This window comes from Cydia fagiglandana, chromosome 1 (genome assembly GCF_963556715.1).
Source record: "Cydia fagiglandana chromosome 1, ilCydFagi1.1, whole genome shotgun sequence".
In the NCBI taxonomy this organism is placed as follows: domain Eukaryota; kingdom Metazoa; phylum Arthropoda; class Insecta; order Lepidoptera; family Tortricidae; genus Cydia; species Cydia fagiglandana.
Window position 1 is genome coordinate 20691333 of NC_085932.1, and position 25447 is coordinate 20716779.

At 37.7% G+C, this 25447-nt stretch overlaps 2 protein-coding genes across 4 annotated transcripts in view; one reads left to right on the forward strand and one right to left on the reverse strand.

Annotated features, from left to right (window-relative positions):
• Positions 1-25447, forward strand: part of LOC134666949 (LIM domain only protein 7) — a 207024-nt gene that overhangs the window by 32292 nt on the left and 149285 nt on the right. For all 3 annotated transcript variants that reach the window (XM_063524261.1, XM_063524272.1, XM_063524278.1), the window contains exon 2: positions 4980-5014. The gene's annotated coding sequence lies outside the window, so the exon portion shown is untranslated. The remainder of the gene's footprint in view (positions 1-4979; positions 5015-25447) is intronic.
• LOC134666326 (ceropsin-like) lies at positions 21047-24300 on the reverse strand. Its single transcript, XM_063523476.1, has 8 exons — positions 24163-24300; positions 23565-23685; positions 23372-23489; positions 22627-22840; positions 22320-22467; positions 22114-22224; positions 21659-21825; positions 21047-21432 (listed from the first exon to the last, which is right to left on the reverse strand). The coding sequence occupies exons 1-8, from the start codon at positions 24294-24296 to the stop codon at positions 21309-21311; spliced, it is 1137 nt and encodes a 378-aa protein (XP_063379546.1). The 5' UTR covers positions 24297-24300; the 3' UTR covers positions 21047-21308.

Genomic DNA, 25447 nt, shown 5'->3' on the forward strand with positions numbered 1-25447 from the left:
CTCTAGTTTTTTGTCTTTTTAATGAAATATAGCAAAAACATGGCTTCAGATACGTCAGTTCAATCTGCATCCACCGTTTTCAATTATGTTAAGCAACTTTTACGTAGCACTTTCTCTATCGACCGGCGTTGATAGATAAATAACATGCTGTTCATATTTGTTGACGGGTGGCACCTCTAACAAGCCATATGAACAAATGGCTCGCTGTCAAGGTGTCCGAACTTACATGTGGGGTGAAGAGTTTCATTACAGATTGTTAACTGTCATAACTATGCTATACTAATAGGGGTTTCCAAACTGTGTGCTGTGTGTCGCGACGCCCTGGTCATGGCCTTCAGGGGCGTCGGAACCCATGCTCACTTCGTCGACCCTGGAGTTGATTTACACGCATGTGTCTTTGTTTACTAAGTACAGAGTCTAAAAAAAATGTGCTTTCAAATCAATGAGAGAAGAACTAGGAGTACAGTACACATATTGCTCGATAAAAACAAGTAGGAGATAACAGATCTCTGCCTGAGCATACCACGCAATGAATATAAGTCATACAATATAATTTTTGTACCACATATCATGATTATTGTATGTTCATACGTTCCATTGCTTGGCACACGCGAACATATTGTACGAGTGGGTTTGGACTACCCCCACGCTAATCTAAATCGGATTAGGAATAAGGTTAGTTCACGAAATAAAGTAGCCATGGGAAAATGTAAATAAATCTTTCATCTTTAGTACAGGACTTTGACATTTTATTCGATTTTATTTTGTACCGAATAAAGAAAGTAAGTATATTGTACCGAGCTTTCATAATCAGTCAAAACACAGTTTTTCCGAGTAAATTAATTAGAATTAAAGTTTATATACATCCTGCGTCATATCGATAGATAACTTATAATAATATTTTAAATAGGCTGCAGAACCGTAATTGTCGTGTCCAGTATCTCCATCGCATCGTAAGTCTCGTCTCGTCCTCTTCGTTTTGAACAGGTTTTCTAACACTTTTTGCCATCTGTCTTCGAAGTAATTAATTTGACTTGATGTATAGCGCTGTTCTAATTAGTGAAGCAAATAACCATCGGTGCATCCATCAGAGTTTTTGGTTGAGTGTAAAAACATAATCACATCTGTATTCGAGATAAATCGATGAAAGTGGACAAATTGAAGTGATCAGTTCAGGGTACCTATAAAAAGATGGGCTTGAATTTAACATGAGTATCGGTGGAAGGAAGTCGTAAAGCTAATATAAATAAAGTGGTATACAATCAGTACTTACGTATTTCGCGCCTATAGGTACTTGCAAGTAATTTGGATTACAAAAATTCAGAAATTCATCTCTGTCAATTACATCTAAAGCATGTTTTTGTATTGCTACTGAAACCCAATTATGTTTCAACTATGTACACCACGAAGTATCGAAATGCTTGGTTTTTGCTTAAAAGGACATTGACTCGTAGTCGTAAATTCCAGATCTGGTATTTAGATCAGGTTCTTACTGACTGACATTTCGGTTACTGTCCATTTAGAAGGTTTATGTACGATTATACGCCTAGTAGAGAACATGCCCAACTGTAATTCAAATTGGTATCCACATACGCTTAAAGTCGAAAATTCATTTGCCATAAGATTAAAGGTACACAAGTTTGCGAAAGTAATCGGCGATATGTAGAATATTAAATGTCAGACACATTAGCAAAGATCAGTAGTTGCAGTGATAACCTTTTCGAACAAAATGCATATGTAAAACGGATGATATTTTACACATATTTGTTAATTGGGGTATGATACTATAAAGCCCCGAGCCCCAAGTCACGTGTGACACGACGTTGGTTAAAATGACCAAATATGAGCGGAATCGTGACTGTTTTAAGATCTTGATGTGAAAAAACGTTTGTGGGCAATTTGGTTTTTGTACGTTGTAGTTTCCTACTCTTCTGATGTGACGGAGGATGTCAGATGGTTTATTAAGAACCGTGGACTTTAAGCATGGGTGCTTCGAGTGGATTTTGTACGAGAAACAATATGATCACTTCGTCTTAGGTCAATTGTCTTTTGTTTTGATGAATTTCCTATGGTTTAATTAAAATGGGCGACGGGTACTGAAAGTCGTAGCTTAGGTTCTTATTTCGTTAACTTTTTAAAACGTCCTAATATGTTGTAGGACTTGTATCTACCTAATGTAAGTGTTATCCTAGGCTCAATAAATCCAGATGCCGTAAAGAAAAGCCGTCAGCATCCCGTTATCTTAAGCCTGGAGCCGCTATTAGTCTTCTTTGACCGAAACGCGTCTCCTCACGGTCAGGTCTGCGTAATGGTCTCGTGACCAACCTGGTTCTAACAGTAACGCGTACAAGCAGTTAAAGTTAACTGAATTTAATTTATTTCACAGCAGGCGGCAGTGGGCGCAGTGACGGCGATTAGCGGATTATTTGATATTGGTTTCATCCGGCCGATTATTGACTAAACACACGCACAAATAACGGGTGACGTTTCCTGTGTGCTAATGTTAAGTATTCGCAACGCCGGAGCAGCGATTTAGACGGTATTATACGGCTATCAAGCCATTTAGAAGTTTTTAAATATTTCTTGTCCGACAGATGATTGAAATATCTGTGTTTTAATACTTACTTAATGGCGCAGCGACCCAAAATGGGTCTTGGCCTCCGACACGAGTACACGCCAGTTGTCTCGATCCTGTGCCATCTCCCGCCAGTTATCGGAATAGAGATCGCGGAAGTCCGCTTCAATACTTAGTCCCTTCAGTACAAAGTCCCTTATACTTAACATAAATCATATTTTGGGAGATCGCCTACAATGTGCTTCTCCTGATCCTGTCCATTTGTTTGAGGTTTACCTAAAGGACTCAAATTAGGTGTATTTAATGTAGATGAGATCGGCAAGCGGCTAAATTATTTCAGTAAAATGCTCGTAAAAGTCAACCGCATCCGGACAGGCGCCTTACGCTTGTTTTCTAATCGTGCAGTATTTTTTATATTCATAATAAAGTACTCGTTGTACTCGCTCACACAGAGCTGGGCCCCGAAAACAGGCCTCGTGTCGCGCGATTTGTCACACCGATTGACCCAGAGCGAGTGCGCGTGCTAAACACTCTTATTGTAGTACTCTTTCTAATAACGGTCATGTTTGATCTGGGCCAAATAGGGCACGATTAAGAGACTCATTTCAGATGACATTTTGGTGACAGGTAAAATAGATATGTTGTGTTGATTCAGAGTTCTTAGTTTTATAGTGCATGATAATTGCAACATAGCACTAGGAATAGTTACCTTAGTTTTAGTAATTTACTTCTGGAAAGACATGAAATACCCGCTGTACTTAATGCTAAACAGAGCAAAACACCGGTCAAAAAATCAAATAAAGCAAAGGAAACAATGCCTAAAATATACTTAGCTTTATAGTAAAGCCATCAATCACTGATTAAGTATGTTAGAATAAGGTAACTAGGGTATCAGCAAAAAAGCAAGCTAAAATTACACATTAGCAAAATGTATGCCATAAAATGGCATAATTCACTCGAACTTGACATCGCTGATAGTCTACAACGTCGCGCTGGTTACCTTTTTTCTATCTGACAGACAAGCAATAAAGTCCTGGTGTCCCACAAACAGGCGTCCCCAATGCGACGCTATTAAACTAATTAGATGAGCGACAGACGGCAAAAACTCGACTAGATGACTCACGATACACGACACGACACGACACGAGTGTCAGCCGGCGCTCCTTCACCTAATTCGGTATAAATTTGACAGTGCAGCGTCAGCAATTGGTGGTATCATCCCCAATTGCGTAGCAAACTTGATGTGATAACAATATCTGTGAGTGATAGTTGGACGTAGTTTAGGGTAAAAGATCCAATCCACAAAAATCTGTTAGTAAAATTTGAACTTTCTGTCAAAGGGAAAAGTCATTCATTTAAATGACAAATTTTAGAGGATGGATCTTTTACGCTAAACTACGTCCAGTTGGACTCGAAAAGGACTCAGTACGATATAGCGCACAGAACTTGCGCCGCGAACAAAAAGACCAATATTACGCTTCTACATATAGGCGGTTTTCGTAGAGGTAGCGTCCTGCATTTGGACGGGGTGTCACGTAATAAAAGGGGTTTTGTTTTATTCTGGGACATCGAACTTTTTGAGCTTGAATTAGAATTTTTTACCCAATAAGGGCTAAATGTTATGTTGTCCACCTTTTTTGGGTTAGGCAATGTAGACTATATAAATAAAAGATAATGGAATCCGTGGACCCGGCCTCGTACTTCGTTAGGGAGTTATTTTGAACGATTACTTATAGAAACCCTAATTTATTGCATATACGTACTCTTAAGTAAAAACATTTGACGCTTAGGTACCTACTATTATAATATGTTGCCTACCTAAATCATAGCTGTTTCTTTAAAGTAATGTATACTGCTCGGTACATTTTAAAGCCATATCTATAACTGTGGGGAACTTCTTAGACGACTATGCCTGTAAATATCGTTATCAATCAATGCTGGCACACATGCATATAATAACCGGTTTCTATTCGATGGAGCGATATGCGTATGACATGAAATATGGAAACTCAATAACTTACCTACCTATATTATGTCTGGCGTCTCGGCGTCTCGAGTTCTAAATTAGTGTTCTGTATATTTGTCTAATAGGTCCGTATTTGATCCATTTAAGTAACCGAGTCGACCGATATACCTAGATAGATACTTTAGAAATGTTCAGTACAGCAGCTCACCGATTAATGTAAGATTTCAAATTTGATCAGAGGTTACGGCCTTGCCCTCTCAATAGCTCAATGTCATTCATTCCAAACGATGACCGAACGAAACGAATGCTAGAATGACCTGACCCGCTCCCGTTTCCTTTTGTATATTCGAGCATTCCATTGTTCGTTAGTGTAATTTTAACGGTGATTTTGAATTTAGAAAGTGAATTTTGTCGTTAAATGCGCGTTTTCTTTTACAGATGTCAGACGTTGGATGGTGATTTGTCAATAATCGGTAAGTTCGACTGCTTCTTATTTTAGACTAAGGGCCAGTTGCACAAACCACAATTAGCGGACTGATCCACGTCACTTGGTAATGAACAACAGACGGTTTTGTGCAACGTGCAACCGACCCTAAATATGGGAGGCTGAGGTCGATAGAAACCGAAAATCAATTTAGCTAAAAAAATACTTGGCGATATCTTCTATGTAATATTTTCGCATACAGGGGGCACAGTATCTAGTTATGCATATACAGCATAATTTTTTAGCGACACGACCACCCGACCAACACAGCGCCGCTCGACTGGCTGCCTAAGTGCCTGTGATAAATACGTAAAAAACATAGTGACAAACTGATTTCAAAACGTTACTAGAGCGACAGTTTTTGCTTTAAGTTACATTCGAATGTCAACTACAGCGGCTGCACTACTGCACAAAACGAACAGTGAAAATACCGCACTCGATTATATTACATAGACTAACGTTGTTTTAAATGTATAATCATATTAAGCGATGTATATGAAATTAAAAAATAAGTACCTCACATAGAAGAGTAAGCGGCATTGCATACACATAGATTAATAGTGATGCTTCGTTTGTGATAATTGTGATATCCGAGATATTTGGGATACCGTAATATGTCCATACTTTGTAATATAATATTTAAAACTTTCGTGTTTTGAACCAATATTATATCTTATTTTGGACACATATACAGAAATGACAAATATAATATACTACAGTTAATATTGGAGGGAAAAATTGATGGCAAGAGGGGAAGGGGAAGAAGGAGGGTCAACTGGCTTGACAACATAAAAAAATGGACGAACATGGATAACGCAGCCACGCTGGCAAGAATGGCTAAGAGCAGGAGAGAGATGGCAAAGGTGGTCGCCGACGTCCGTTAGGGCATGGCAAATAAAGAAGAAGAAGAAGAACCAATATTAACTCACATTTATAGACGGCCCACCACGCCCAGTGAAACCTGTGTCAAAACGTCGGCAAATAAAAGTAATAAAATAAATTCGCGATAGTCTCGTCTATAAATGTGAGTTAATATTGCACAGTATTTTTGAGATCTCCGACTTTGTAAACATAAATGCATAATTCGTGCAAATACGGCGCTAATAATATGATGTTCAATAAAGCACTTATCGCTTCATGGAGCCCGGCATTGCACGCTTGTAAATCTACAAAGTTATAAACCAACCACTCATTAAAGCGTTAAGCACAGTGCGTTTAGTATAGCTCTCATAATTATTGATAAATAACCAATTATTAATAGAATATTTAACGCCAACTATAGAATAGGTTTTCAAGTTTCGATGCACACTGATAAGGTAAACGTACTGGTGCTCGACGCGGTCCCAGTACATGTCATCTGGAAACTTAAGTCATTGTCAATAGAGGTGACAGCTAGGTGTCATCTATTGGGCATTAGCAGTTGAGCGCTAGTACGTTTACCTTACAATTGCCGAGAGACACGCAAGACATTGTAGTGTTTTATGCCCATGAAGCAGTACAATATGTGGCAAAAGTACTTTCGCACTAAGTTAATGAAGTTTCAAGTTTCTGATAGCTAATGGGTCATTTTGGTTCATAGAGTATTTCACTTCAGTTTTTTTCACACTTAGGATTTTTGTCGATTTTTCTTCTCAAAATTACGATATAGGAGGAAAAAAGTGTCCTAAGATTTTTATTTTCATTTCGTTAACATTTTTCATAGAGTTTGTATGACGGTTACTAAATAGAAGGACCTAAAAATTATGAGTAGAAATAGCATAACGTTCCCAAAACTAAAACAACCATTAAAATCAATAGCTAATTTGCAACAGGTAACTCAGTTGATCTTATAGTACACGCAGGCACTAGGGATGTAACCTACGTTACTAACGTGAAAGGTAACAGAAAACTATATTGTTTGCAGTCATAGTACGGAATGTATCAAGATCGTTATTGAATGTCATATGGTAAATGTCACGGCAAACTGCCAAAACAATTCGTTTCCGTACTTAATTCCGTTTCTATTGTTGAACATGCCTGCCGTTCAAACACATCGATTTGTTACTTATAACACACGGATACTTATAAATCACTATGTCACGTAGATGTTTAAAAATAAATAAACGCCCATTCCGTACGTTATATTATGGAATAATTCACATACCGTCGCAATCGCTGGCGCACACATAACGCATAACATCCTAGATTACTGTTTGTGCCGTGTGGTGCAAGAGATAGGCGAGCAGAGGGAATTAAGCGTGAAATCCCTCACGCAGTGAATCTGTTAAAAGGTTTCATATGACTAACCATTAATACCCGGACCCGGAATGGACCCGGGTATGTCCTTAAACCACGTCCAAGACCACCGGTGGACGGGCAGCAGCGGCCCTCAAATTCGGTGTACTCGACTGCGATCGCCAACCCGCCTGCCAAGCGTGGCGATTATGGCATTCACCCCCCAAAAAAGGGGGAGGCTTATGTTCAGCAGTGGACGTCTTATGGCTGAGATGATGATGATCCATCAATATACTTGAAAACTAAAAACACTAAGGTTAGGTTAGTTGGAAGTATAGGTAACTATAATAAGTTCGCCTTTGATCTAACATTTCTTACAATTGTGCTGTGATACACAGACTACTACTACAATTGCCCAACATGCTGTAATGCATTGGCAAATAATGAGTTAGACCAGCGGTCGGCAACAGGCGACCCGTGGGCCGCATGCGGCCCGCGAACCTCTCACTTGCGGCCCGCAAGCCTTCCTGGCTATTTCGTATGTAATATTGACAAACGTCAATGTTTGATAAAGTCATAAATATTAACAAAGTGCGGCCCGCGTCAACTTCGTTAACTACTATGTGGTCCTTGGCTGCTAAAAGGTTGCCGACCGCTGAGTTAGACTATAAATTAAAAAGAAACCGCTTCCGCTACCGCACCCGCTCGCGCTGTTGCCTCGCGCCGTGTGGCATACTGTACCGGCGCGCGTGCGTCGACCCAAATACCCGCCTCTAACGGTGCGCCGCCGACCTTTAGCGCGGATCTACAGAGGTAAGGATAGCTCTGTCAAAGTCAAAAGGCGCCCTAGGTACCTACTGGTACCGGTCTTTAACCTAATCATGATGTCAATATGTCCTTGATCATGTGACACGTGGTGCTGACATTGCCGACAATAACTGGTGTGAAATAAAAACTGAACTGTTCCCCTTTAGGGCTACACTGTTGTCATGTCACCTTCCGTTTTTAGGGTTCCGTACCTCAAAAGGAAAAAACGGAACCCTTATAGGATCAGTCGTGCCTCGTGCGTCTGTCTGTCTGTCTGTCCGTCTGTCACAGCCGATTTTCTCCGGAACTACTAGACCAATTAAGTTGAAATTTGGTACACATATGTAAGTTTGTGACCCAAATACGGACATGTAACGTAAACAAATGAATTTTAAACATGGGGGCCACTAATGGGGGGTAAATGAGAAAATTATAGATAAAGTTTTCAAACTATACCATGCTACATATCAAATGAAAGAGCTTATTGTAAGGATCTCAAATATTTTTTTTTTATAATTTTCGAATAAACAGTTTAGAAGTAATTCAAGAGAATAGGCAAAAAATGACCATTCCGGGGCCTTTATCTCCGAAACTACAGGGTCTAAAATTTTGAAAATAATACATCAAATAGGTCTATACCTATAGATGACAGGAAAACCTATTAGAAGTGTACAGTCAAGCGTGAGTCGGACTTAATTACTTAGTTTTTGATCCGACCCCTACGGATTTTTTAGAGATTTCACTCACGTTTCACATATAAAATACATTTTTAAAAATTGTGTAATATACGGAACCCTTGGAACGCGAGTCCGACTCGCACTTGGCCGGTTTTTTTTAGTGTTATCATTATCAAGCTTGGTTCAAATGGCCCCAGTCTCCTCTACAAATTATACTATGTATCTAACTATACAAGTTAAACCCAAATCTACCTACATGTATCTACTACCGACACTAACAAACATTATTGAGCGGTATTTAACTTTAACAATGTGGTCTATGAAAATCGTCTTTAGACTCTATACGCGATTTGGCCCAAATTAATAAAAAGTATGACTGTCATGTCATACGGACAACCCCCATGCTACTCAAATTGTCTGTACGGGTTTAAACGTAAAATAAAGCAAAGCCACCTGTCTGGATCGTACTAACTTAGTCATTTTACTTCACATACCTACATACTTAATGCATGACTCGGGTAGTGAAATTTTGAACGTTTTGTACCAACCGTATTTAGGCCGATCTTATAAATCTTTTTTTTTATCGTTTCGTTTCGTTCGTTTTTTCGTTTTTTTTTTAGAAGAATTGGAAAAGAAATTGCCTGAGTTTTTTTTAGATAGGGCCTGTGCCCAGCAGTGAGACGTTAGGCTGTAGCCATCCTTATGGGCACCTTTGCGCAGGGGACAGACCTGGGGGACTTTTCATAGTCATTGAACAAACATATTTCTCTGATCATATTTATTTAAAATATTTGCATCGCGTGGGTTGTCCGGGTCAATCCACTGTTGCCTATGGACAGCAGGTTTATATTCCACCAGTACTAAAATACAACGGCAAAACACCCACTCATTAGATTCATTAGCGTAGCTCCACCAACTTAATTAGCTATTTCACAGAATTAAAAGTCCATAAGCATTTAGAAATCATTTGAAGACAATATGGTCTTCAAATGATGGTATGAAGGTATCGATACTGGAGTTAAGGTCAAACATAACAACAAATCATATAATGACGATGGGATTCTGAAATTAGTATTCTTTGTTCGTACTGTTAGGAAGTCCAACAGACATGTGTAAAATTGATCAATAAGTTTTTTGAAGGTATTACATACGAGTATATGCAGACTTAAACAACGTTCACCTAATAAATAAATCATTCGTTCTTTCACATTAAAAAAAAAATCATTACTTATACATATAGCTGGGTGTGTAATTGTCACCCCAACACTCCTACCACCACAGTTTTATACCTCTCATTGTTTTCTATATTGAACTCTGTTCAGTGTGATAACTACCTTTTCTTCAAGTCAGTTCAAGTAATGGTAACAATGGTAACATTTGTAATTAACTACTTGCAGTAAACTTACGCCGTATTTCATATGGATGTATGTAGTTATAAATGTTACAGTATTTTTATTTAAATTATCTAAAAATTGCTTTTATTATTACCATAAAGTCAATATTTTTGTCCCAACAACGGATATAAAGCTCATTTCACAGAGCCCACCGCTCATTTATCTAATTAGCAATTCTCCTAAAACAAGGTAACTGTGACAATGAACCAACAAACCTTAGTTACTTACCGTTACTGCGGTTATCGTAATTGCGGCTATGGAGTATGGACCCTCAGCGGCACATTCAGAAATGTTAAATATCATCGTCGTCGTAAATTTAAGAGTAAGACTCTTGTCGTTGTAGCTCTCTCCATTTGACTGTATCCAGGGCCGCCTCCTTGATTTCCTTATACGACATTACAGCTACCTTTTCTTTTATTTGTGTTATGCAGCTTATCCTCGGTCTTCCTCTTCCTCTCTTTAAATATCATAACAGTCTTATATTACTTTTATGCTTTATGCTCAATATTATGCTCAATATACATTATCACCATAATATTGAAAAACTTTTACTATAAAGCCAACCCGAAATCGCAGAAAAAAACTGCTGTCTCGTACATTTCGGCGAATCATGTGTCCGTTTTCTATGGAATAGCGGATTTGTTTTTGTGATTTCGTTGATGGCCCAATACCTAGTAAGAATTATTCAATATGATCTAGGTACATATTCACCCCTCAGAGTATAGTTAGACATAATAAAATCAGTCTGTATACACATGCTAAACGCGTGGCGCAATGATATGGATATCTCCTTATGTATTTTCATGGATATATCCTAAGAAATTATGTACAATTAACAGGACCCCTTTGACTACCTATTTTAAAGAATTGGCGGTAGAGCCTCAAAGTTTTTAGTGTACCGACTTATATTTGAACTTACAATCCAAAGCCGTTTTGGGGTTTGGAATTAGACAGGTTTATATACGGCGATTATGTCGCTAAAAACCTAGTACATAGTTAAATGCCACTCATGATAACGAAACATGCTAGTAGTTTAAAATCATACAAAAATCCGCGAAACCTGGATACCAATTGGTATCTTAATTTACTAATATTAAAATTATATTGGTATTATATATCTAATTTCTGAGTACGCCTCCTTGGTTGTGCCGATTTTGACGTAACTGAGACTCGGTCAATAGTCATTGATTAGTGATTAATTGCTGCAATTTAATTGTGTAACTTCATGTCATTATTACTTTTGTCTATGGAGCAATTTCCTGACAAGAAAAAACTCCAGATTACTGATCAATTGTGTTGTTTAGTAACCCTTGTATTGTATACTGTTAAAGAAGAAAAATGTTGTGCCAATGGCGTAAAGGCCAATGGTGGCTGCTACTTTTTACTTTCCTTGTCTTCAAAATAGGCAAGCCGATGAGCATCAAGTTCTATGATCGTTTTGCCTCTGAAAACCATAAATGGTATAAATAATTTCTTAACTGAACTATTTAGGAACTCTATAGATACATTAAACTATCTTACTTATTAGTATAACCTTACCTCACTTTGATATATAATAGTTACTTGATAACATTAGACACTTCGCCTTAGATTCCTATTATTTGCCAGTACGAGTATACTGTCCTCAATACTATACGGAGCTTATGTTGGCTATATATAAATTACCGATAGCGGTTACCTTTAAGTACCATTACGCTGTGGTTAAAACTACCGGTTTTTACGTAATCGATGGTTATTGATGGGTTGGGTTTAACTGTCTGCATTTATTTAGGTAATTTAATGTCTTTTGGACTCGGGCGTGCCTTGAGTTCTGAAATACACCCATGTTATTTATTAATTATACATAAGTCTACACTAAGTTTGCACACCAAGTGTTTTATCAGCTAATAATAAGCCAAGACATAAGGCACTAAATACTGACTGTACCTTCCAAAATAGATACACATGATATTATTAATAAAATATTAAATTTGGCAACATAACAGCATCCATTGACTCCATTACATTGCCTCAGCTGGCGGTTTTATAGGCTTATTTTATCTAGACACGCGGCAGCGTGTCAAGCCAAGTTCAAGCAAAGGAACTGGCTAGCCAGCGCCGAGTGTAATATTACACGAACCACTTGGTGCCACTTTTGACCCTTCTATAACTCAAAACATCTTTGACGTAAACACATAAAACTACGTGTGTTTAATTATATCCATAAGGATATCTAGAAGCCCAAATTTCATGAAGCTAGCTCAAACGGTTATAAAGGTATGAAGGTCAAAAAGTCGTAAATTTTAAGACTGACTTATGACTTATAGTACCTAAACCTAACCTACTTCCAGATGACCTAGAAGGATGAAATTTGGAATCCAGCTTGGTTATTGTGTGTAACCGTAGGAAAAAATCTAAAAATAAAATAAAGTTAAAAAATAGGGGGGGTCCCCATACAAAAAAAACACTTTTTATTGGGACTGACATATAAGTACCTAAACCTAACCTACTTCCAGATGACCTAGAAGGATGAAATTTGGAATCCAGCTCGGTTATTGTGTGTAACCGTAGGAAAAAATCTAAAAATAAAATAAAGTTTAAAAATAGGGGGGGTCCCCATACAAAAAAACCATTTTTTATTGGGACTGACATATAAGTACCTAAACCTAACCTACTTCCAGATGACCTAGAAGGATGAAATTTGGAATCCAGCTCGGTTATTGTGTGTAAGCGTAGGAAAAAATCTAAAAATAAAAAAAAGTTAAAAAATAGGGGGAGTCCCCATACAAAAAAATATTTTTTTATTGTAGCGTTGGAACCGTTACAAGCAGATATTTGAAACTACCCCAATATATGTATTATTATATTTGCTATATTAAAATAAAGTTTAGTCAAAAAATAAGTGGTGTCCCCATACAAAAAACTTGTAATACGCTCTAAAAAACCGGCCAACGGTGTGTCGTCGGCGGCGCGCGGTACCACATAATTATACAAAGAACAGAAGTAAAAACCATACAGCGGAAACACAAGAAAAAACATTAAATCTCAATACCTGCCTAGTTTTCTTTACAAAAAGTATTGATATCCCACCAAAAACATAAATGTAAAAAAGGAGAGCCAAGTTCAATACAAAAATTATGCTTGGCTGTGGGGCTCGCCGCAAAAAGAATGGAAATCTAAATGAGTGCCACTGCCAAGTTCTATGCAAAATCCAAATATGTATTTATAGGAACAAAATAACATTATAAACAAGTATTAAACTCTATTTCTTTGCTTTATTGGATACCTATAACAATTGCTGTTATTTAAAAAAATGTGAGATCTTAAAGTAGGTTAGATTTGGCTTGGCCAGGTTTTATCAGAATTACAATATATATAAAATGATTGATATAATGAAAACTGGCCAAGTCAAATCTAACCTACTTTAAGATCTCACATTTTTTTAAATAACAACAATTGTTATAGGTATCCAATAAAGCAAAGAAATAGAGTTTAATACTTGTTTATAATGTTATTTTGTTCCTATAAATACATATTTGGATTTTGCATAGAACTTGGCAGTGGCACTCATTTAGATTTCCATTCTTTTTGCGGCGAGCCCCACAGCCAAGCATAATTTTTGTATTGAACTTGGCTCTCCTTTTTTACATTTATGTTTTTGGTGGGATTAGCTTTACTGCACCGCTTGTAAAGTGTAGTAGCAAATAGATAAGTAAGTACATCCATAAATACATACTTATTGTCTTTTATTGACACCGAATAAATACTCCAAATACCTCTTGACTGGTTAAGAAAAACAACAAAGTTCCAATATTATCCACAACACGGGTAATATTTTAAAACGGCATAAGATATAATCTTACCAACGCAGACCGATAGGATACCCGATCCGAGATACTAATAAGCTTGGCCTGAATACGAATAGAGAATTATAAAGGCAAATGAAGCAGTTGATTATTATTGATCTATTATTAATAATCAGGCTAAATGGAACTAATGGTACTATTATGATAGCCGAGTTATGATTGTCGTGGTTTTCAATGCCGTTTGTTGGCAAGGTATATGTTAATTAGTTTATAATTTTGTCTGTATCTATGAAAATGAAATACAGAAAGCCCGTCAAAGTCCACCAAGCAGTTTAGAAGAGCTTCGAAAATAATTCAAGATTCCTATCTCGGATTGGAATATGGTGCCGGTTAGTTGTTGACGGTTTGGCACCAAAAGGTACGTCAAAACGTATTATTTCAGGCCAGTGAGACTTCACAACTTTCTATACGAAGTTGGCTAGATAATTAGAGCACTTTTAATTCCGTTAACCGTAACGGTGACCTGCGCACGCGTCATATTTCACGCGAGCAAGGTCGTCATGCGTTCCTTACTTTATGTATCGGCACGAGGCAGGAGTGGAAGCGATGAGCGGTTTCGGAAGTGATAGCGGATTCAGCTATTTTATCTGTTCTGGCTTAAAACTCCTACGCCACTCGCAATCTGGCTGTTACATACGACTCTTGCACTTTCTTAGCGGATGGATGTAAACCACATTTGAAGAATGTTTGTTTAAAATTTCAAAATCCTACCTAAACTGTGCGTTCTGTGTCAGTCTATTCAATTGATCTGTTTTATATATTTAGGTTAGATAGCTAAATCTGTACCAAAATATATTTAATTATTATGGTACAGTCGACGTTAAAGGTATTATGTTTACTCTTTTGAAAACATGTCTTTGGCGTCGACTGTACTTGATACAAAATACATACCTATGACAAAATAGCAAGTAAATCTTCACCGTCAATAACCACAGCCATATGAAATAACATGTAGATAGATATGTATTACGAGTGGGAGCAGCAGTATTTATTTTGTAGAAAACTCTCATCAGATTTTAGAGATTAGTCTTCAACCGTCTTTGTTTTTTTATCATGATTCAGGTTTCCCCGCTTGCGCTTTCAATTTGTTCCCTTGATACAAACTCGTGATTCAAGTCGTGGGCAATAAATAGCCAAGAATTATGAACTGCGAAGTACCGCCATAAGTGGTAAATGTAAATACATAATTGTGGAATCGTTTATCTGTGACTCAGTGCATAGATGACAACATCTAGAGCAACTGCTGGGAACTATTCAGTCGTAATATTAATAAAAGATTATAAAAAATCATATACTCTTATATGGTATGGTATGTAGTGTTAATAACATTAGTGAGTTGAATAAGAGAATGAAGGGGCCAATAATTGTAGAGGACCGACATTCGTAGGCTATCCCTAATCCCTATGGTTGGGCGTGCTAAATATTCGCGGTTAAAAAGCATAATAGTGGCTAACCCTGGAGGTGCAAGTGGCCCTAAATAAAAAGAATATTTGGATACCCAGAACCACTGCTGCTGTGCCCAGCAGTGGGACGTATTTATTAGGCTAAAGTACATATTAATTTTTTTGTTTAAAGCAAGGCAAGCCCCTAACTAGGCTTGTACTGTGGGAGAAGAGGACGATATACATGCATATAAATAGAAAACACGTGAAAAACATCCATAACTCAGGGACAAATATTCGTTATAAATGCCCTACTATTTACCTCTAGTGCCTACTTTCTTTTATTATGATATTCTGCATTAAAACCTATATGCATTTTACAGCCGTATTCGAACAATGAGATACGTCAAATACTAGATATTGAAACGATATGGATTTGATATGTCAGTGTCAAACAAGTGTCAAAAGTGGGTTTACCCTTGAATTGCCGACAGACATTTCATCGAATTTTATTTCGAAGACAACGCTTCAAGTATTTTCATTTCATCGACAAGTTATTGCGTCGAAGAATCGATACTAGTAAATTTAAATCGGGGACTTTTAATTGGTACTTGAGTTATTTTAAATATAGTTTATATCGTGGTATTTCTTTACGGGTTTTCTTATTTCATTTTGGTTTATATTTAATAAAATTTATCACGCGTAAAATTATTTCAATTTGTAATATTTCGTTATCGGAACTAAACTAAAAGCAGTCACGTCAGTCGACTCACTCTGTGCGATTATAGCCGTTTATTACTGTATAGGGTCGCAGGTCGCGGGTAGGGTTTTAACATAATCTAAACCTACTTTGAAACCCGTTCGTGTCTGTGTGGGGTCGCAGTTCTAACCTAACCTAAACCTACTTTGATAGCCGTTCGTTTCTGTGTGGGGTCACAGTTCTAACCTAACCTAAACCTACTTTGAAAGCCGTTTGTTTCTGTGTGGGGTCGCAGTTCTAACCTAACCTAAACCTACTTTGAAAGCCGTTTGTTTCTGTGTGAGGTCGCAGTTCTAACCTAACCTAAATCGACTTTGATAGCCGTTCGTTTCTGCGTGGGTCGCAGTTCTAACCTAACCTAAACCTACTTTGAAAACCGTTCGTTTCTGTGTTGGGTCACAGTTCTAACCTAACCTAAACCGACTTTGAAAGCCGTTCGTTTCTGTTTGGGGTCACAGTTCTAACCTAACCTAAACCCACTTTGAAAGCCGTTCGTTTCTGTGTGGGGCCGCAGTTCTAACCTAACCTAAACCGACTTTGATAGCCGTTCAATTCTGTGTGGGGTCGCAGTTCTAACCTAACGTAAATCTAAAATTATTACAACAGAAAAATATGTATATAAAAGTGTAGTACGACATATAAAAATGTATTAAAGTAATACGTCGAACAAATGAATTACATTGTTTAGTAGTTATGCCAATTGAAATTATTTGAAACGAATCAGCGATCAATTAATATTCGTAGAATAGTATTTCTACGCAGTAAGAAAAATTGAAATAAATAGTATATGAAACATAATAACGCCAAACAATATTACTAGTACTAACGTTTCGATGAATCGTTGTCGATGAAATAATATTCGATGAAAAGTTTGTCGGCAAAACAAGGGTACACCGTCAAAAGTGACGTATTTGTTTGAAGAAACGTCAATTTTGACACTGACACTGACATATCTAATCCATAGCTTTTCTAGATCTATTAACTGACGTATCTTAAAGTTGGAATCGGGCCGTTAGTCTCTTTTAATCCTAACATACGATAAGATGTATTGATATAAAATTATCATTGAACGGTTTTATTTCCTGCTTTTTCCACGGAAGCCAACTTTGCTGTAAACGGTGAACAGTGTCGTAACACGTCGCATGGCGTCGAGATAAACCGCATCCTGGCCGTGTGTTCTTTTAGCTTGCGCGCGCGCAGTTTAGCCTACTCCACCTACTGAACAGTATAACGTGGATTCACTCCGCGATTTCGTCGCTTTGCTACAGGTAGCTAAAAGTACATCCGTTCCACACCAATTTTGGTGGCTACTGGCTAGCCATTAAGCCGCGCGTGGCACTGTCGCCACCTAGCGACCATATCTGTCCTGATCGTAACAGACGCGTTTTGTTAGAGAGTGAGTCAGGCTGAGTCTTCTGTACCTAGTACTATTATTTATTCTGTGCTGTAACTATAAGTACGTATACGTAGACAAGGAGTACCCTTATACTGGTTTGGGTGAGTCTTGGGCTCACTAGCCCTCGGCAAGTGATTGGATTAGCCCTGCGCCGGCGCCGCCGGTATAAATAGAGCGCACCGCTAACCTGACAGATCTAGGACTTCGGTGACCGTGCACTCGGCAGATATCAGATACCTATGATATTCTCTATCAATGTACTATTTCTGACGTGGAAGAAAAATGAATCGAATATGTTACGTAGGTATTATGTGCCTTGGAAATCAATTTGAAATCTCTTTGATACTAAATATATATACTATGCCAGTTAGTACTCAATTTTCTATTATTTAGCGCTATAGAAAGCCTATTTGCCGAAGCACACATAGCTCTTACTATCATCATACGGATCGTCTGACAGATTCGACTATCACAATGCAGATTAGGTATAATATAGGTTATTAATAGTATGAAAAGTAGCTTTAACAAATGCCTGAATACAATATTCCAATAGAAATGACTACCATCGGCCAGCAATAAATGTTTCGAACGTCGTATTTTACGCACGACAATTGCTATACATTCATGCTCGTATTACCGTATTAAATTCGCTTCAAAATTAACATATAATTCCCTGAAATAGGGTCGTGTTTCTATCTTCACAATTGAGTGAGATACGAGCCGCAGCACTATATTATCTCGCTTCCTCAATAACTGCCACCGTGGCCTTAATTGAGGCGTGAGTAGTGGTCTGTGATTTGCAGGGACAATGGGTTCCCTTGCGGTCAGGCCCAGTAACCCATCTTGATTCTAAGGCTATTTGTGAGCTGACAAGATCGGTCCTATCTTGATTCCAGAGTCATTTGCGAACTGGCAAGATCCGGAGCGCTTGATGTAGGAATACAATAGTAAGTTTATTGCTTTTGCAAGGGCATTGAGGAAATATGGGCTATGAGCTGATAAAGGGAAAGAAGGAGTTCTGCAACGCTATTGGCGTTTAGCCGAACAAAACTGTGACATTCAGTTATGAACGCATAACTATAGGATTTCAGTTTATACGTAAGGCATTTATAGTAATAGACATTTACATAACTATCAAAAATTTTCAACGTAGTTTATAGATTGTTACTGTTCTTACCGGGGACCTATGGCTGGGAACTGAAAACAAATAAGCTTCTCGAGTTTACTCGCCGGAAAAATACGACGCGGGAAAACGGCAGGTGGAACCACCGACAATTTGAATAATATTGACTACGTTCGTCTTGGATCCTTGGAGGAACCCTTTGTCCCAAAGTGTCCAAAAGTCAATGGATGCCGGACGTCTTTTGGCTGACATAACGATACTGAATCAAAAATTAATAAAATACAGACCTTTAAGACAATCACCATCATCGAGCAAAATGGAGTCTTCAATAGGCTCATTTATTATGCAAATCTCCACACTGGGACCCGAGGGTTTTATTGGCGCGGTAAATCATGGTTACCAGCCTCTGCGCTTACGCGCGCGAGATATTTATAACGGCCCGCGCGATTGTAACTTCGCCGTAAACTGGAGTAAGCTACCGGACGATATTCTGCGATTTATGAGGACGTCTGCGCAGCTTTGTTGATTACGTCCTTTGTGCCTGCAGGTCTGTATTAAAGTGGTGGAATTGACATTTCCTAGTATTGTTTTCTTTCAACGCTCAGCATAGGCCCGATGAGTTAAGTATCTACAGGGCAAAAAGTTATGACATATTAAAATTCGAGTAAATGTTACATATTGCGGCGTACCCTCAGCCTTCGCCAAATTTGTTTATAAATATTAGAATATTAAAGAACTCGTCGGAGTTATTCAAAAGCCTTATGGTACAAAGTGTATACTGTCTAATGTAAACAGTATTTATATCAGACGTAGTTTTCCAGACACCTTTACTCTCTGATCTGAGTGAATCAGCTCGTTCCATTAGCTCGGATAACCCGCTGTTTACCCAGTTGCTTATCATTATTATTAAGATTGTGCATTTGCGTCGCGGGCTTTAGAGAAAAATAAAAATAAATCAAACAAGTTACAGCTTAAATCAACACACTTATTATTATTGTCTGTATCTTTAGGTTAAATACCTATTTAAATAATAAAAGTAAACAAAATTAAGGCAGTTGAGGGTAGATGAAAACATTACACGATCAAATAATGTACGGTAAAGTCAGGTCGTTCAGTGACAGATGCAGGCGGTTTTGTATTTGGTTAGTTAACCAATAAATGTTATAACTACCCGAAAATGTAAAAGTTATTTGTTTACTTTTATTTAAATACCTAAAGATACAAAACATAAACTACATAATCTAGTTTAGTAGTTTCCCATGATGGGAGTCAATTAGCTTTATGCGAGTATGAATGTAGATGTACATGAAGAACTAACAAAGTGAATTACGTTACGAGTCTATTTACCGACGCACAGTATTAAAAACATGATGTGAGACAGAATGGAATAGACTTTATCTGAAAACTTGTTTCATTTGGAAACAACATAATCATTGATGCTTTGGCCCTCTTGGCACTACTATTGGAACTCGGGACTACCATAGTCTTGGGTTTCTTTTATATTTTATAATAGCACCGAAGTTTACTAGTTAAATCATAGTTATTTGATATTCAAAACTTCAACAATGTTTTGCGAAGTTAAATCCAAGTACAGTTACATTTAGTAAGCAGCATCTAACTGATATGACGTACAGAGTATTCGTTGTAGGCGTAATGTTAATGTTTGTTAGCCTGCTGTTACTAGACTTTATAGTTGTACTATTTAGATTTTAGATACGTTGTTTATATGTTCTAGAATTACGTTATAAAGGCATAGTATTCGTAGTTTACTGCATAGAAAGGCATACAGTTTTGATACAACGTTCTCAGCTTAAATAGGTTATTTACCTGTAGGTAGTCATTACATTGTGTACCTTTATTAAAATTAAGGTATAGTTCTTACACACTAGACTCTATTGAAGGTGAAATCGTACAAAAACGTAAATTTTCTTGCATCAGTATGGATGGCATGTCATTCGTAGATAATAAGTAGATTACTAATTAACTATTTTCATCGATAATTTATTCATAATGCTTTCGATTGGCCGATGAATATTCAAGTGATCTGGTCAGGAGAATAACGTTACATGTGAGTTCTGGTGCTGTTGGTGCAAGCTACATTTTTGTTTCGTGATAACGTTTTTATCAATGTCTGCCGATACAATGAACGTCTACATAGTTTAGTATTACATTATAAAGAAATAGTAACAAACGTCCACACAGAAGTCTTCGTTTAGACTTATGCTTGAACATTTACTCAGCCGAATTAGCTACTAAAGTTTCTGAAGCAAATTAGTTACCTTCTCCATATTAGTGTCGAATTAAATCATCAAAATTATCTATTCATGGGTACATAGAATAATGCAAAGGCAAATTTTATTTACTTACATATTTATTTAATCTTAAATAGTTATCAGGAAAAAGGAGAAAAAGTAAAAACAAAGTTTAACGTGGTCCAACCACTTTGCGTCTATATTGCATGATCAGTCCATAATACAATGCCAAGTCATCGTCAGTCCATCGTTACAATCTAAATAGGAGCAGTCTCAGGAATAGGGCAGCTTCATAGCATTCATTTTGCTTCATTGTTTTTGTGTTTTTCTTGAACGCCATTCATTAGCTGTTAAAACACATACAACATTCGCTCTGAATTTTGAATCCAGAGTGAATGCGTGTGTCATGTGTAATAGTTGAAGTCACTCGGGTTTAGGCAGCAGGTTTCTCAGAGACGGTTGTACATTCCGAGGCCACAGAGATGGTCTCGTCGGAAGCAGCCTGGCATGAGAGGGCTGGGAACCTCTTGTAGAGCGCTGCTCGGTATCTGGGATGGCTGTAAGCAGAGAAAAATGGAACTCCTGTTTTTCAACAAAATCTGTAATTCTACTAAAATGGCAATCTAATAAAGTTCTATAGTAGTTTACTAGATATAAATGTAGGTATAGATAGACTATAGAGTGCTTAAGCCCATCTATTCCTGCATCTCATGAATTATTTCAGAAATGAATACTTTGCGGTTGTAGTTACTACTTACTATGTATATACATAAAATTGCTTACCTGATACCATATACAATCGGGTTGTAGACGGCATTAGCCTTGGCGAACAGAGAACCCCAGATTGTGGCGAGCGGGCTGATGGTGGCGTTTTCGAAGATGCCCGCGTAGTTGATCACTAGGTAGGGCGTCCACGCCATGAACCAGAGCGAGATGGTCATAAGAGCCACCTGAAGACAAAAGTTGACTTTGATAATTTTGAAGATTTATAACCCTACATATTAAAATTATTAAATTAATGACTGGGCTAAACTATTGTATTCATACAAAATGACTCTGTGCTTCGGGCACAAGAATCCGTTCGGTCACTTTGTTCGGTCCTAGATACCAGCCTCCTCCTCGGTATATACCTAACCAGTTCCTAGATGGCGCTTTATTTCAATTTGACGAAACGAAATGAACAACAATACAATACCCACGCGACTAACTGTCGTGCAAGGAAGGAAACGATGTTGTACCTTAGCTAGCTTGCATTCGGCGCTGGTGTTGGCGGCCTCAGAGGACCTGAGGGAGGCAACATTCATCTTCTTGGCTTGTTCCCTCATGGCTTTCTCGTGTGCAGCCACAGCCTGTATAGATAAAAAAAAAAACATATTTCATTGATATGAATACAAACACAAAGAACGAGATTTATGATCGTAAGTTTATACAAATTCAGTGTCACCTGCACAATGAAGAAGTATGAGTACACGATGAGAATCAGAGGCGTGAAGTAGACGAACACGGAATAGACCAGGATGTAGCTACGGCTAAGCCAATCTTTGTTCAGGTAATCGGTACCACAGGCGGTCATGTTGCCTTCTGGCACGTACCTGATATCAAAAAAAAGTTAAATGGTTAAAATACAAAGACTTCAAATTGGTGCCGTATATAAAGAACCATCAATAGATCACTCTCAAACTAGAGAAAATAAATCTATGATAAATTTTGTAAGCTAGGCACAATGATTGAATTTAAACTTAATAGTTCACCTGTTCCATCCGAAGAAAGGCGCAACAGTCCAAGCGAGAGAGAGCAGCCAGACAAAGGCGATCCTCATGAGGGCACCGTTGTTACTCATGGGCTTAGCCGCGATACCACGAACGATGACGTTGTAGCGGTCAAAAGCGATCATCGTCATCGACCAGATGGACGCGCAGCCGAAGAGGGAGCCACAGCAACCGTAAATCTCGCAGGCCAGAGGACCTGAAAATATTTCAAATAAACAGACGTGACGTACCATTTAACTTGTTATCTTTCCATTTTCTCTAATTTAATTGTTAAACAGAAGAAAATCAAACGTTTATGTTAAAAATTAAAATTGAAAAACTTTAACGATATAAAAAAGAAATAATTTAATTACGTACAAGATACAGTGGTACTACTAAACGAAATTAATAACTAGCTTAAATCTAAAATAGCCCCTTAAGACATTGTACCAAGGATGCTGGCGGCATTTCCTCGCTGTAACGCAATGCTGACATGTTGTGCGAGGTAGCCGCCAGCTCTTCGGTCACCAGTTACATCAACCAGACTCTTCGCGATTACTGCGAACAACTTGTGCGCGCTGCGACCCCATGGACCTAGAGTTTCTCACTCCAAATGGTACAAAATGATACTCTCTACCGAGGCTCTTATATTTACATATTAAGTTTTAAAATTTCGGCGCTTTCCGCCGCTCTGCCCGCTTTATTGATATAATATATATAGCTGATATGAAATAATTGTTTAACTCACCTAATACCCATGTCTCGTAGTAGCAATTGATAACCATAGCCGGTGCCATAGAAACCATCATGAAGAAGTCTGAGAAAGCCAGGTTTACCACTAGCAAGTTTGACGGAGTTTTGAGGTTCTGTAATTTATTCATCATATTTTAATTACCAAAATCAGAATAAAATAACGAATAGTCATGGGTAAAAAAAAGTACCTTTGTGGTTGTGAAAATGTAGATGACCATTCCGTTGCCAGCAATTGAGATGAATCCGAGAAGTCCTATAACAAAACCAAGTAGCCCGTGCCAGAGTGGGTTCATTGGCGGAAACTGGTACCTGAAAACATTGCATAAGAACGTTAAAATATATCGTGTGAAGTGAGTGAAAACCTTATAAGTACAGAGTTGATATGAAACCAAGGAAAAACTATGCTTTACATAAAATATTGAAACGTAAAATTTAACATAAGTATTCATAGTTTATGATTGTTAGTTCAAATATGTTTTAGTGACGTCCATGTTGTCTTTAAAAAGTTGAACTATTCATTAAATAATCTGGTAGCCAATCGTTCAATTCTGGCACTAAATCGTAGGTCTTTGAATTAAGCATCAGAATCAATTACCATCACTATATATCAATAAAGGGAAAAAGGAGAAGAGGGAAGAGGAAGACCGAGAATAAATTATTTCAACCAAATAAAAGAAAATGTTCAGGTCGTGTCATACCAGAGTTGGCAGAGGACCGGACCAGTTGGAGATTGCTCCACCGACAAGAGCACAGTTCTTAAATATAAAGAAGATATATCAACCATACCAGTGAGAGTCGACCATGTGCAGCATGTCGGGTGTGACCTTGTCGACCACCGTGGTGTTGCCGAAACCCCCGCCATGCGCCCCCCATGATTGGAGCGCGGCCACTCCCGGGCCCATGTCCAGCGAGAGTGACATCTCTGAGTTAAACCTGGAAATTCAAAGCATTCTTGTACATAATAATTCAGGTTTAGACGACAGGTTTCACTCACTTGAATTTTTAGTCGCTATTGGCGACATGTTTCGGGCCCTTCGAGGGTCATTCCTCAGGCTCAAGTAAAACTGTTGTCGTCTAAACATTTTAAAATATGTCTCACGAAAGTTTAATTTCGAAAATAATTCATGATTATCGTCATCTTTTAAAAGATAAACATGTTACATTATTTTATAAAAAAAAACCTCGTTAAGATTATTAAAGTATTTTGGTAGAAGGTCGTTTTATATTGGTAATTGGAGTACAGCTAGTTTTTATTCGTTCGGACCTACATAGTTGATGTTAAAAATCATTTTATTGAACCAACCTTCAAATAACTGAAGAGAAAGTCTAGAGCAAGGATAAACGTATTTAGTGCTGATATTGCTGATTGAAACTGGATTGAGCACTTATTGTATAAATTTAAAGAAAAATCTATTTAATATTCGGTCTATTTTGATGCATCTTTTATTAAGTTAATTTGAACGGGTTCAGCATTTTTTTTTATTATGTTTAGGATACATTTATATTATAAAGACTTACCTGAGTAGTTCCAGATGAAAGATAGTCCTTAAATGATGGTTATCATTAAAATACTGAAGAAAATCGCTGCACGAACTACTCCAGTCTTCTTAGATGACCAAACCCGAGGAGGATGGGGAGACTACTCGGAGCTGGCTTCCCTTAGCTGCCGTTTTATATGATGGCCAAACAGTAACAAAATTAGGGAGATCGATATTCATAATTAGATTCATCATAAGACGTTACTTAAAGGCTTCCTTAAGGTTAAGAAGGTGCCGTTTTTAGTATGGGTTTTCCATAATCTTTTGCTAATGCTCCTGACTGTTTTTACGTAGAAAAGTGTGTCCACAGTACCGAACCACCAATCCTCCTCCCTCCACCTCATAAAATAAATTACTATAATTATTGGTAGAAGTAAGTTCTTAACTTAAAATTTCACACTCCACCGTTTTTATAATCGGCGTTTTAATAAATTTAACGGATACCTACTGTCTAAGCATACATTTTTAATTAAGTGTGTTTACACACCTTTTCTTCCTATAAACATTTGTTCTACAAGCTTACATATTTATAC

What these genes read in the sequence shown, in the direction of transcription:
- LOC134666326 (XM_063523476.1), bottom strand. Translation starts at nt 24,296, where the DNA reads ATGTCACTCTCGCTGGACATGGGCCCGGGAGTGGCCGCGCTCCAATCA. An exon ending in CACATGGTCGACTCTCACTG is followed by an intron (nt 23,686 to 24,162) that starts GTATGGTTGATA and finishes CAATGTTTTCAG; the next exon opens with GTACCAGTTTCCGCCAATGA. An exon ending in CCGATTGTATATGGTATCAG is followed by an intron (nt 21,433 to 21,658) that starts GTAAGCAATTTT and finishes CTCTGCTTACAG; the next exon opens with CCATCCCAGATACCGAGCAG.